The sequence below is a fragment of the Bactrocera dorsalis genome, chromosome 5 (assembly GCF_023373825.1).
Source record: "Bactrocera dorsalis isolate Fly_Bdor chromosome 5, ASM2337382v1, whole genome shotgun sequence".
NCBI classification, from domain to species: domain Eukaryota; kingdom Metazoa; phylum Arthropoda; class Insecta; order Diptera; family Tephritidae; genus Bactrocera; species Bactrocera dorsalis.
In genome coordinates this window covers 47,551,117-47,566,071 of record NC_064307.1, presented here as the reverse complement: position 1 = coordinate 47,566,071, position 14,955 = coordinate 47,551,117, and the positions used below count along the sequence as shown (strand labels likewise).

The following is a 14,955-nucleotide window of genomic DNA, read 5'->3' as shown; positions in this document are numbered from 1 at the left end:
TATGGGAAGTAGGTGTGGTTGCAAATGAAATGAAATGTATGGAAAATAATCTTACGTACCTAATTTGGTTGAAATTGGTCGATATGTCCTCAGATTTGTGATTTCACCTAAATTTGAGGGCGGTAAACCTACATTTGGGCGTGAAAAATAAGTAGTGTATTCGCATATACATATATACATACAGACTAACATGCTAAAATAAACTCAAGTTGTCATGCTGTTCATTTAGAGATATGTGGTATACTTTATAGGGCCTACGCCGCACAGTGGCATTTCGGCGGAAAAAATAGGATTTTTCCACTTTCCAATTTCAAAACTTTAAGGATTTTGTTTTGTAAAGAAATATTTGGATAAGAAAAATTCAACAATGTTTTTTATAAAAAGTGAAATTTTATAGTTAAAAAATCTAACAGAAGTCGACGGAAAGTTATTCAATAAAATCAGATTAAAATTATTGTCCAAATAAAGAATTTTTTTTGTGTGTAAGTTTACAGCTATGGCTTTTCTTTTATTTTTTAGTGAAAATATAGAACCTACTTGTTTATAAAAACAAAAATTTATTGAAATTGGCAATGTAAGCTAATTTTTATAATTTTTCAAAAATTATACTAAAAAATATCAACTTTTCATTTTTTGATGGAAAAAAACTTTATGTGCTTTGCCTTGCTTAGCCCTCTTACTATAAAAAAATGAAAGTTCCGAGTCTGTACTTTCAATTAAAAGAAAAAAAACAACCGCCAATTACCGTCCCTTTTAGTAACATCGATTTTAATTTCAAAAGTCACTTCCAATATTTCATACAAATGGTCAATAAGACAAAAAATGTAGTATACTTTCAGGCTCTCATGTAAAGGGCAAGGAAATTAATGTATTACACAAGCTCCTTTTTACATTGCTGGATGGTAAAACCGCTCAGATAGTGACACATACTACTGCAGCAGCAGTATGCTACATTTGTGGAGCGAAACCTACTGAAATGAACAACTTAGAGTTAGTTTCCATGAAAACAATTAAACCTGAGGCATGTGAATTGGGAATTTCATCCTTACATGCTAGAATCAAGTTTATGGAATGCATTCTCCATATAGCTTATAATTTACCATTTCAGAAATGGGCTGCAACCTTCCAAAACAAAGAAATTAAAATACAAAATAAATTAAAAATACAAGCGGCCTTTAAAGATAAAATGCGGTTGCGAGTTGATTTTGTTCAACAAGGTACAGGAACTTCTAACGACGGGAACACAACAAGGTTTTTTTTTTTAACCCACAAATGGTTGCGGATATTACTGGCGTCAATGAAGACCTTATCGATCGATTCAGGATAATTCTTCAAATAATTACATGTGGCGAAAAAATTGATAGTGACAAATTTAAATTATATACGTCGGACACTGCGAAACTGTTCGTACAAAATTATAGTTGGTTTTATATGCCTGTTACTGTGCACAAAGTACTAATGCATGGTAAGGATATAATGGATGCTGCCGTATTACCAATAGGAATGCTTTCAGAGGAAGCCGAGGAAGCCAGAAACAAAGACTACAGGAAGTATCGATTGATGTTTTCGAGAAAGTGTGATCGAATTTCCACAAATACTGATGTCTTCAACAGACTTCATATAACTTCGGATCCTTACATAAGAAGCTTAGGGCGTAATTCGAACAAAATTTCTTTAGAACTAGATCCCATTGTTAAAGATATGGTGCTTGCATAATATTACAAATAAAAACTAACACAATTTTTCGCCTGTTACATATTCAATTAAAACATTGCATATTATATTGGATTTTTATCAAGGTAAAGGTATAAATAACGTCACTTTGTGTTTAAGTTATAATCTTTTTTCATCCGGAGAACTCAATTAAGAAGTGTCCCGAATTTCAAGTCCCTAGGTCCAAAAATAAAAATTTTGGCAATTGCAGTTATATGGGAGGTGGGTGTGGCAGTGGGCGGTTTTCCAAGATTTTTTCAAAATTTCTTAATTTAGTCCAGAGAAGTGTTTCTGCAAAGTTTCATTATTGTACGACCACTCCTTCTATTTTTTCCAAGAAATGTATGGAGCAGTGCCACTGTGCGACGTTCCCTGATGCGTGTAGCAAACTTATACATATATGTACTTCGTTCAGGACAGTGGCGTATGCAAGGGAGTATTTAAAGGGGTTATAGGAATGTGATGTGTCATTTGAAAGTATCTTTGTGACAGCCACAAACACAGCTTAATAGATGGGATAGGATATGTATCCTTCCACTTGTTGGTAGACAAAAAATCGTGACAACTATGAAGCATTTTCAGAGCAATATTATCGCCGATCCTTAATGGTTCTTAAACCATTATTTAGAAGAATTAGATGATAGATTTCTTCAACATTGTAATATTTTATCAAACATTCAAAATCTTCTATCAACAAAGATTTCAAACCTGGATTCAAAACAATTGAAACACACTAAAAGAGGTTTTAAAAAATAGTGGCCAAACGACTTCACAGTTACTGAAAAGTTTGAAGCTGAAGTCTTTTTCTTTATGCTCTTTATTTCTCTGTAATTGATAGAATATAGAAAATAATTGAGTTTTTGCACTGCGATCTATCGTCTATTGTGCCCCTCTTATATAACATATGGGCACAAAGGTCCAGCACACATATTTGTTTCTGTACTGCACTCCAGTTACCCCAAAAAATATTCATTGAAACCCTAAAAATGTGTGACAAACAATTGTACCAAATAGTGCATCGATATCTGTACTCTACGGGAATCAGCTGCTACCAGAGTAAGACCTTACTTTTCTCAATATTCATAGAGATATTGATGCTTCGAGCAAAGAAATTTTAAACATTGTGGCTTACAGCTCGGAAGATTGGATTATCCTTTGAAAAAAGTTTGTTTCAGTTTCAGTTGAAAAGTAAACATAATTCAATGGATAATTGACGTAGTGCATTATAGTAAGCAATGAAAAAGTACACGTTGGTAGCACTAACTTTTTGACTTTCTCGTCCCTATTTTAACATGATGCTAATTCTGATCTGAAACCCCCTGAAATTTATTTCTGTGTACGCGGCTGATTCAAGACATAGAAACGTCGAAATTGCTCTAAAAAGTCAAGGCCGTGGTAAAAGGTTTTTCGGGAAGTCAATCACTTTTTTGAAGTCACATTCTGCTTGTAACGGCATTCAAGTTCAGATATTTCACGTTCATGTTCCAACTTGTCACACATTCCAGACTAAGAATTCCATCGAGTACTGGTTCAGTGGATACAAATTTTGTACAAATAACAACAAATAAAAATCTTATTCGAGGGGATCGAATAAATACTTGTATGCATATAACAAGCGCGTTATCGCGTACATACTTGAAATACATACATATATATGTATGAATTTATAAGAGCACATTTTTATAGCGCATTTGAAAACGCTTAATAAGTTTTGCAAAATAAATAAACAAATAATAAAAATTCAATGTTTTTCGTAGCGTGAACTAAAGATTGTTGTGGCGCGATTTTGGCGGTGAATACGTGGTGAGAAAAACAACAACAAATATTTTTTGCGATAAGATAAGGCTGGTGTATATTTATGTAGAATTGTGTGTGTGTGTACACATATATGTATGTGACGGAATGTTACAATATTCGCACATCACACCACTCAGCAAGCGCGACAGGTGGAGGAATCACTTGAATTCTACATACATATATATACATATGTACAAACTTACATGCATTATTTGTAATTGATTTATTTTATTAGTCTGCCTTTTTATTGTTGTTGTTTTGTATTATTTTTTTAGAATGGTATTAAGCTTTCCTGTTGAATTATTGTTATAAATGTGAATATAGAGCGTATGTAGATATACATATACCTATGTATGTACTTATGTAAATGGGAGCTGCAGATGTGTTACCTAGATATTAGCTTAAGCACTTAAACGTGTTATTGCAGTCAACCGATGTAATTTTCAATAGTGAATATATTCGTGTTATATGTGCCTGTTGGTATGCCAGTATGTACTTATGTAAGTACAGTATATCTACATATAATATATGTATAGCAAATAACAATCCTTCAGGAGTGCCCATTAACTTATACATACATATGTAAAAGGGGTCTTAATGCAAACCTGCATTCTCACATGCAACATATTCTCATAAAGTCCAATCGTCGCTCAAGGCACTATTAAAAATGTAAAATATTTAAACTCTCGAGCGCTGAACCTAATAATATTCATATCACTTCCGGCAATGCTTATTCTCATTTTGATGGGATTGACTCGAGAGTTCATAGGTTTATTTCGGTCTAAGCTTACATCAGTCTTATTGTTATGAGGGTCTAAAATGTAATGGTGAAGCTTTTATCGATCACCTCGCCGTAGCCGTTCTCCCGATCTACGGCCATATGATTCTTACGTTCAAATGAGAATGACCAAAGTTATAACGCCGCTTTGATTATGAGAACAGTTAAATAGTTTGCTCTCGTAAAAACAAAAAGAATTTATTGTAGCTTTATACGTTTATGTTATAAATATTCTCAAGGGTAGGATTTATTATGAGTGTACGCCGTCTCTTAACTATTTAACCGATTATTCCCCTCACCTGAGTCGTTTTATAGTTCACTATAATTATCGCTCGTAAGTCAACACTGAAAATCAGGATCGTTAACGATTACAGGTTAATTATAAAAGCCATTAGACACATGCTTTCTAAATATAGATATTGACATATTATAATTAGAAATATTGAAAATAAAATCGAACGTTCACTTTGACCTTCGATTAATTCAATTAGAACAAAACAAAGTGCAAATTGATAACAATTAAGGGCTGATAATAGTTAGATTAGAAAGTGTATAGAAATTGAGTAAATAAAAACAACAAAGTAAATAATTTGTGTATTAATGAGATTTGGCAAGTTTGTTGGGGAAGGCCCCACAATATTGAGGATGTTTATAAATTACTTATGGTATATATATATATGTTTGTATGTATACTCTTGCTATAGATTTGTTTATCAGGGCCAGATAATGAATTTGAACCTTTGTCATTTCATGTTACAGTGTGAACATTGGAAGCATCGTTGGATAACCACCCCCTCCTGTGTGTAACAGATTGACTGGTTTGAATCAAATTCGATTCACGCATTTTTGTAATTTCATTGTTTTTTCGTAAAATTTCATAAAGCCAGGTACTATCTTAATTCAAATGTCAAAGGTTTCTTTTATTAATGAAATATGTATCATTGCTTCACGATCTAATATGTAGTTATTTTGAATTGTATAGTTGCGATCAGGTTACGCCATTTAAATAAGACTGAATACAAAAAAGAGCTCGTCACAGGAATTTTATCCGCAAACCACTGCTGAATCGAGAGAAAATCCATTTCTAATAAGCAGAGTTACTGGTAATGGAAAGTAGGTTACTTACGCCAACGTTATGCGAAAACGGTCGTAATAGAGTTAAGAGTCGGGGCACACGGTGGAAGAGAAAGGACTGACCGTCAGGAAGGTTTAGCTAAATGTTTGGAGGGATTGGCAAAACTCGTAATTTTGACCTGCACTGTCAACAATTTGACAGTCTGAGCGCAGAATTCAAACAGAAGCGGCCAGCTTTGGGTTGGTAGTGTGTTTCGCTAGTATAACTCTCTCGAAGCCACGGGAGCTTGGTGTGGAGGTTCTTCTTCTTGTCTGGATTTTCCACCAAGTGATTACTACCTGTCTATGGCAAACGAAAAATCATCCCAAAAGAAGCTTGTTAAAATGGACTGTCCCAGTTTTTGCCAATAGGGACCAGGGTTACTATGAGATTAGGGGTCATCCATAAATTACGTCACACCTTGTAGGGGGGAGGGTATCATTCAGAAGTGACAATGTGTGACAAAGGCCAGAGGGGGTTAAAAGCTTTGTGACATCACATTTTAAAAGACAACGACGCACATTGGTATATCTGTGGCCGAAATTCAAAAATTTCATGTTGTCTGATTTGAATGAAAATTTCACAGTTTGTTACCAACTATCTATACATTATTTTCCCAAAGTATTAGGATTCTATCTGCATTAGTTTTTTGTCCAGAAATGCCCAAAGTTGGTGAATGTAGAGAACATCAAAATTAGCAAAAAATTTACTCAAAAGTCAAATCATTGATACAATAAAACAACTATTGAAATTCAACTTTGTTATTATTTTTCATTTATAATATGTATCAAAGAAAAAATTTGCATCAAAATCCACTGAAAAAAATAATGCATAAAAAATTTTGTGGAACAACATAATTTGGACGTCAAAATTTCAATTTTCTTCAAATTCAAAGTGGTGCATCTTTTTAGCGCTGTCTACCGCTGTCGACATACATATACCGAATTAAAGCCTGAAGTCTCAGCTAAACGATAAAAAAAAATTCAGCTGCCCCAAATTGCCCCCCTTGAAAAAAACAGTGTCAGAATGTCACGAAGATGTAAGAAATTTGCTAAAAGAGACTTGATAAAAGAGAATTTAGTTGTATGGGAGGTGGGCGTAAAAGTGGGCGGATATTATTGAAATTTAACACCAACATATATAATGTCATAAAAATGCTATGCACCAAAAATCAGTGCTGTAGGTCAAAAATTAAGTTTCACCTTATATGGGAGGTGGGTGTAAAATAAAATTTTTTAAAAAAATTTTTTCATTTTTTTCTTAATTGGAATCCAAAACAATGATGTACCAAATGTCATTGTCCTGCGACAACTCCTTATATTTTTAGCCGCAGTATGCACTAGCAGAAACCAATGTGCGACGGTATGTTTGCTCCATTATAACTACAGATATTATTAAATCTCCAAGTATCGTCCCATCTGAAACAATTTCCATATGATAGTTATTGCCCTAGTTCAAAATGTGACAACTTCTGACAAGGACGGGGGGAGGGGTTAAAAAGTCCTTAAATTCGTGTGACGTAATTTACGGATGGCCCCTTACCTTCCAAATGGGAACAAGAAGCGAACAAAACCATGCATATGGTATATGACCAAAATCGAACTATGTAAAATAAAGTCTTCAGTTTAATTGAAAAATAATGGTTTTATTTTTACCATATCTTTCTGACATATGTAAATCAGCGTAGTGAAGTTTATGTCCTTATGTATAAATATTCGTGGGAAATGCTTAATGCCAAGTCGTGACCTGTTGCATCTATCAGTCGAAGACGGAGGTGATGACTTTCGCTTTCATCTACCTAACCAAAGTTTACATCTTCATATACATACATAAGTATGTATGTACACACATGCTATCTTCCAACTGGAAGCTTGAGGCAGTCAGGTCGCTGACTGATAACAGCCTTAATGTAGGTCAAAATCTTGGCGACTTGTATTTCTTCATATATGACAACCTTAATAACTATGTGTATTTATACAGCAGCAAGCATCTTTAGAGATTCGATGTACCGGAACTCTAGAACTGCGGATTAACTCTGGTGTCAGCTGTCTACTAAAGCTGCAGAGAGGCCTATCCTCCCTCGAAATACACTTGCAGCCATTAACAACACCCTAATGCAAAAAATACGCACGCGTTCATAATATCTACTTTAGAAATCAAAACAAATAAAAATAAATAATTCCGAGCTTAATTTAATATTGTGGCGGACTTTGACCCTACAATAAATAAATACATATGTATGTATGTATGTTATTTGTGCCGCAGACAAAAGTCGCAATACTTCTGCCGTCTGCGGTCGTTTTTATTATTATTGTTGTTGTTGTATTCAATTGAAGGTTGGGAAGTCTGGTTTTCGGGAATCTCTTTTTAGTGGCGAACAATTTATTTTTAACTGACACTACGTACTAATTTACAACGTGAAGCTGCATTACATACATACAAACATTGGCATGCGAAGATTTATTCGCAAGTGTACGAATGAAAAATGTGCAATTATATATTTACATAAATGTGCATGCATTTGTGTATGTATGTATTTTGGTACTTCATGGAGGGTAATGACACAGGACTCCTGCTTTTACAGCCAACCGAACGTCATGTTTGTGAACTCCCGCATTTAGGCGCTCCCACTCACCTCTTTTCGTTGACCGTCGGCTTGTCGGGTGGGTCGACATTTTTGCCAAATACCGATATGTAGAATACCATTTTCAGCACACGCTCACGTTGTTCGCGTCTCTTCCGTTATTGCAGTGGGTGATTTCAAGCTGTTTGTTGTTGTTGTTCTTGATTTAGCTTTTATTTTTAATATTTTTTCTGTTGCAATTTTTGCTTTGTAGTTGTTGTTTTTTACTTATGTTATTTCGTTTTTGCAAACGTATGTGAGAGATTATTTCAATTTCAATTTCAGTTTCAGTTTGGGTTTTATTTTATTTTTTTGTTTTTTTTGCTCAGTCGTGGGTTTCAGCGCAGCTGTGTCTGGTCTCAGCCTTGTTTGTATGTGTGTATTTATTAAATAAGCGCACTATCGTGCATTCATTTGTGTGCAAGAAAAATGTTGAATTTATGATAATGAGGTATTTTTGTGGCGTCAATATTTTTTTGTGAACAATTTTTTGCGTTCTACAATTGATATGTTTTTGTTTTTTTATTTCGTAATTTTAAGCACAGATTTGTAGCATTTGGGGTTCACTGCGGCGATAAATGTGAGCAAATCAAAATTGATTTTTTGACTGGAACAGCCGAGCTAAGCGCGACTTATGTACATGTGTGCTTGCGATGCTTATGTACGTACGTACATACATATGTACATATATACAAACATATGCATGTTTCGGCTTAAAAATATTTGTACTTTTTGCTTGTGTACACTTTCGAAATTTTGTTGTTGTTGTTGCTGATTGCGTACGCTAAATTTAATTTTATTTCTTTGGCTATTTATTTTTTAATTTTTTTTTCAACGTACATATAGTTGTTGTAAATATTTCGTTTGTAACTAAATTGCTTTATTTTTAAGCGAGCATTCTTTTTACGAAACACACACAGACATACAAAGATATAAATATGTATAAATTATATTTATGCTTATGTGTGCTTGTAATTGCTTTTGTTACGCACACGCAAACACGGTTGTATTCGCACAATTCCGCGCTGTAGCTGTGAGCCGTTTTTTGTTGTTTTTGTACTGCTTTAGTTTTTTGCCAGCGACTTTTGTTAACTGTGCCTCTGTGTTATGTTGTTGGTATCAACGCCGCGTACACTCTCCGCCACGCGTTGGGAGCCCGGGTTGTCGCGTTATTATCTAGACGTATCTAAGATATGTTTAGCGCTTCGGTTGAGCGGGAGCACGGCCAATACACAATCGTTACGTTGGCGACTGCTGGCTGGTTATAAAAAGAGCCGTGACGTCAAGGTAAAAAAATATACAAATGTATGCGCTTGTATTGGTATGCCGTTCACACAGGTGCGCTTATGTACTACACACAAATATGTATGTATGTATATAGAAATATATATTCACACATTAATTTTATTAACTTTGGCACACACACGCGCGCAGCTGGTTTTACTCCTGGTGTTTCGATTTTCGGCTTGATATTTTCGAATATTTGCAATTTAGTTGTTAGCTTATGTTATCACTTAAAAATAATAAATATTTCATACACCAATTGGTTTCCGATTTGTTTCCTTCTCACTCGCGCTCACAGTTAAACCGCACGCGCAACTTTTCCAACGACGGCGCTGGACGGTATTCGCAGCAATGGAACTCACCGTTACGATTGAAGTTCGTCAACTGATTTTCGTAGTGGAGATTCGGCGTTCGCGGCACTGTATGCGCACACAGTGCGAACTTTTTTTCTCACCGATTTGCTGATTGTAGATGAATATGCGATAATGTTGTTATTGCTTTGTTGCTTGTTGTTTTGTTTTTGCGCTGGTGTTATTTTCATTTCTGTTGGCTTTGGTGTTGGTGTTGACGTTTATGAATTTCGCATTGAAGCTAACTCGCTGTCTGGTTATGGTCTGACTTGAAGTAATGCGTATACAAGGTGGCTCATTAGGTAGCTTAAGGTTAAATATAACTAATACATTAAGCTTAAGGCCTCAAATGCAGTTTCCAAGCATTATATAAATGGAATGTTAAGACTCTTAATCCAATCGGAAATGATGCAAACCTTTTAACACATTCTTTAAATGATATTGTGAGGTAACCATTATCGGAAATTCGTCCAACTGATTCATATGTACATATGTATATCTGCAGAGTTTTATACCCGTTTCATAAGATTTTACTTCTAAAACATGAGTTTAACTGTATGCCTTCTACTATAGTTGGTGACCATTTTGCACAAATATACAATGTATGCATGTATGTATATTTATTTATAAGCGTCCTTTAACTACTTTGGATTGATATCTATTTTCTAATATCTTGTTCGTATTGATTCTAAATTTTATATAATTTGTCATAGCAGATGGCAACTTCTGCAGTTTGATATTATAATTTTAAAGAACGTTTTAGGCAAGTAGAACTCTTTTCGAAGATACGTTAAATGTAAATGTTTTTAAATTACTTTAGTTTGTTATCTGTTTTGCAACATTTCGTTTAATTTATTTTGAAAATCTTCCCAGCCGCTGTTTTTCAAATAGTTTTTATTAGTCTTACAACATGGACGTTGTCATAACAGAAATTCGGGGAATTTTTCGACCATCGTTCGCTTCTTTGCATTTGAATATATCAAGTTGCTTTTAAACGTTTCGAAATTACTACTTGAATGACTTCAAAAGTTTCTGCGAGCTCGGCTTGCTTCCAGTTCCTCACCTCCAAAGTTTTCCGTTCTCATAGGACGTTCTTGGTCTTTCTAGCCAAAATCACCACTTTTATACCATGAAAATTTCTTTTGGCATTCGTCTAGAGAACGTTCGTTATAAATTTCGACCAAATGATGACTTTCGGATGAGGTTTTCTTCGTATTAAAGAAATGAAGACGAACTTCCCGCAAAAACACTCTTCCGGGCACAAATTTTTATATTTGAATGAAAAAAACTGGAATAATGGATTAATATTTAGTCAAGTTGCGCCATCTCCTGGCAAACCGCACGAATGTTGTTATAGACCAAATAACTATATGGGTTACCTTTTATATTTCGGAATAGAAAACAAAACCCAATTTTAGTCATCATAATTCGTTTTATTGTTGTCCAAAATATTTTCTATTAAGATCTAGACACTTTTACATGCGCTTAAACCAACTTTTTCCTCTATGATTGAGGTACATATCTCCAAAACATGACTTCTGAACGCATCAACTGTCTCTTCAGTAGTTGAAAAATGTTGACTCATTTGTTTATCTTTTACGTTTGATAATAAAAAGCAATCATTTGGTCTCAAGTCAGGATTATACAGTGATGACTCATAAAATTAATGTTTTGAGTACTCAAAAATGCAATTGTTTCAGTCGATGTGTGAGAGTTTGCATTGTAGTAGTGTAGAGTGATAAGTCTCCGGAGGTTTCCTGATTTCTTGAAAGACAACTGGCAGAGAGATGATTGTGTATCCCTCATAATATAATGTTCTGCGTTTTTCTCGTGGTATTCAGACAAAATAAATATTTGCTTGGAAGTGCTTCGTGCGTGAACAATTTTTGTTGGATTCTGCTCATCTATCTATTCTACCCTTTCCTAGATGACTAGTGCAGCTTTTAATTATATATGCTGTGGAGGGCCTACAAGTTTCAAGCCCTCTTCAAAGAACTGAATCGAAGCGGAAGTTTGCCAGCCGGGTAACTATAAGCATTTGGTGATAAACTGATCGAATTCTAGTGGTAGTGCGCACCTCGAACTATACTAGAAGAAAATTTAACAAAAATATTGTTACAGAGGTAAATGACACACCCTTTATAAGAATACGTAAATACAACACATACAACTATGTCAATACATATGTATGTACTCGTGTATTGGTGAAGAATCTGACAGGTATTTTACCATTCTCTTGCGCATTGCGCTCACCAAGCGGTTCGGGTATTTGGCTAACAGGCGATCGATGCTCATTAAGATCGTGAAACCAGTTTTTGAAGCTGCTGGCTTGGCGGAGGCAATTTACTATGTACTACAAACAATCACAAGCATTAGTATGAATATGGATGTGCATATGTAAGTGTGTGTATAATATGAATTTTATGAGTGAATGGTGACTGTCACCGCATAGAACCATTTTTTCTGCGACGAAGAAAAATCCAAACTGGTTCGGTATCGTTATCAATTAAGCACGTTAGAATTTCAAAAAGTTTAGTTTCGTTGTTCTGTCACTTTTTTCAAAATTTTGAATGTATTTTTAGTAAATCTAGTGATTAACGATTTTACTGGTTTATTGCCGCGGAGCTGTCTAGCAATATTATAATAACAAACACAATCGACAGCAATAACAATAAAGTTCCAGTTGTCAGTCACATGTTGAACTCTCTTATACTCGTGACGCAAAAAACGCGCAAAATATGTAATCGTTCTAAACGTTGACTTGCATTGGGATTTGATAGCATAATTAACCCGATAAAATAAATTGTTAAGCACTCAAATTCTTATTTCGTTTTATGAGAGTCATCAAGTGCACATGATTCAAAAATGTTGCCTTATAAACATTTATTAGTCTCTCCAGATGTTAAGGCACATGCCTATTTTATAGCGATATATGATCGAATTCATATAAATATTTCAGTACTTAATCCTTCGATCTTATGACCGTCATAGTTTTCGTTGCCCAGCAAAACCAAATCAATGTAACTAACTATATCGTTATAATCTTTTGTGGCATGGAACAGCAGTTAAATTTCTTTTCTTTAGATCTGAAGCCAAATAGACCCGCATCTAATAAAAAATTATTAAGTTATTGAATGGCATCTGCTTTTAGTGAAACACAAATAGCATGTTTTAAAGCGGAAACTTTATGAGATAGTAGAATCGGTTGCCTGAGAATAAGCAGTAAACAATTCCCACAGCAGTCGGATCTTACGGATTTATATTCGGACAAGGACTTCTAACTTTGCCCAATTATTTGTGGAATACCTTTTGCCACTAAAACTCCAGTTTTCTCGATTTCGTCACAATAATTTACGGTTGAAATGGACGTTGAACCAACTCAGGGTGAGAGTTGAACTCACTAGAATACATTTCCAGAAGGAAAACACAGGAACTCGCCAATTTGAGAGAATTTACATTTAACACAAACTCTAGTTTTGACGGTGAAAGTTATGCCATGGAATTAGCGTCAACTCTTTGATATTAACAAGCTACACAATAGTTTAAATTTGCATTAATTATAAAATCGCGACAAATTGATAAGGTCACTTCGTAGTTAAAACATTATAAGCAAACGGTAATTCCTACACAAATTAAAATAGATTTTTATTTACCTTCTTCGAAAATCATCCGTTTGATCTTGATATATATTGGCAGCGCTGCCATGATGCGATCGTATTTGTGGTAAGACATTATGCGAAAGTGATAATTCTATTGATTTTTCCAGATCCTGTCGGCTTCTACTTATTTGCTCACTAGACGGATGCATCGTATGAGAAGTTGGCCTTTATGTATATATAAATACATGTATACCACTCATCAATAGATTATTGCTGGAATGAAAGTAATAACGTAATTTTAAATAAATTGTTTCACAAGTAGTAAAAAAGTAATATTTTGTTAGATATTTATACCCTGAACAGGGTATATAAAGTTTGTCACGAAGTTTGTAACACCCCGAATGAAGCGTCGGAGACCCTATAAAGTATACTCGTGTATATAAATGATCAGTATGTTGAGCTGAGTCGATTTAGTAATGTCCGTCTGTCTGTATATATACGAACTAGTCCCACAGTTTTTAAGATATCGTTTTGAAATTTTGCTAACGTCACATTTTCTCTTCAAGAAGCTGCTCATTTGTCGGAACTGCCGATATTGGACTACTATAACTTATAGCTGCTATACAAAGTGAACGATCGGAATCAAATTCTTGTATGGAAAACTTTCACATTTGACAATGTATCTTCACAAAAGTTGGCAAAGGTTATTTTCTAAGATAATAATGTAATATCGGAAGAAATTGTTCAGATCGGCTCATTATAGCATATAGCTGTCAAACAAACTGAACGATCGAAATCAAGGGCTTGTATGGAAAACTTTCGCATTTGACGTGGTATCTTCACGAAATTTTACACAGATTACTGCTTAAGATAATAACATAATTTCCGAAAAAAATTTTCAGATCGGATGACTATAGCATATAGCTGCCATACAAACTGGACACAATATTTACTAAAAGAAATGCACCTGTGAAGGGTATATTAGCTTCGGTTCAGCCGATGTTAATATTTTTATACTCTCGCAACAAAGTTGCTAAGGAGAGTATTATAGTTTTGTTCACATAACGGTTGTTTGTAAGTCCTAAAACTAAAAGAGTCAGATATAGGGTTATATATACCAAAGTGATCAGGGTGACGAGTAGAGTTGAAATCCGGATGTCTGCCTGTCCGTCCGTCCGTCCGTCCGTGCAAGCTGTAACTTGAGTAAAAATTGAGATATCGTGATGAAACTTGGTACACGTATTTCTTGGATCCATAAGAAGGTTAAGTTCTAAGATGGGCAAAATCGGCCCACTGCCACGCCCACAAAATGGCGGAAACCGAAAACCTATAAAGTGTCATAACTAAGCCATAAATAAAGATATTAAAGTGAAATTTGGCACAAAGGATCGCATTAGGGAGGGGCATATTTGGACGTAATTTTTTTGGAAAAGTAGGCGTGGCCCCGCCCCCTACTAAGTAGTCGGAAACTACTATAGCTATGTCAACCAAACTCTATAGAGTCGTTTTCTTAGGGCATTTCCATATACAGTTCAAAAATGGAAGAAATCGGATAATAACCACGCCCACCTCCCATACAAAGGTTATGTTGAAAATCACTTTAAAGTGCTTTAACCGACTAACAAAAAACGTCAGAAACACTAAATTTTACAGAAAAAATGGCAGAAAGAAGCTGCACCCAGATTTTTTTTAAAAAT

The 14,955-nt window shown here is 34.8% G+C and overlaps 1 protein-coding gene and 1 long non-coding RNA gene across 7 annotated transcripts in view; one reads left to right on the top strand and one right to left on the bottom strand.

Moving 5' to 3' along the window:
• Positions 1-14,955, bottom strand: part of LOC105224286 (mitogen-activated protein kinase kinase kinase 13-B) — a 33,780-nt gene that overhangs the window by 14,612 nt on the left and 4,213 nt on the right. For 2 of the 6 annotated variants that reach the window (XM_011202331.4, XM_049457759.1), the window contains one exon: positions 13,313-13,531. In XM_011202331.4, coding sequence (XP_011200633.2) covers positions 13,313-13,467 — 155 coding nt within the window. In that variant the 5' untranslated portion in view covers positions 13,468-13,531. Of the gene's footprint in view, positions 1-8,037; positions 9,990-13,312; positions 13,532-14,955 lie in introns of those variants that run through there. The other 4 variants (XM_011202332.4, XM_011202335.4, XM_049457761.1 and 1 more) reach the window with 4 other exon arrangements.
• LOC125778706 (uncharacterized) lies at positions 12,353-13,999 on the top strand. Its single transcript, XR_007422878.1, has 4 exons — positions 12,353-12,679; positions 12,744-13,275; positions 13,426-13,542; positions 13,603-13,999. It is a non-coding gene; the product is annotated as an uncharacterized LOC125778706 (long non-coding RNA).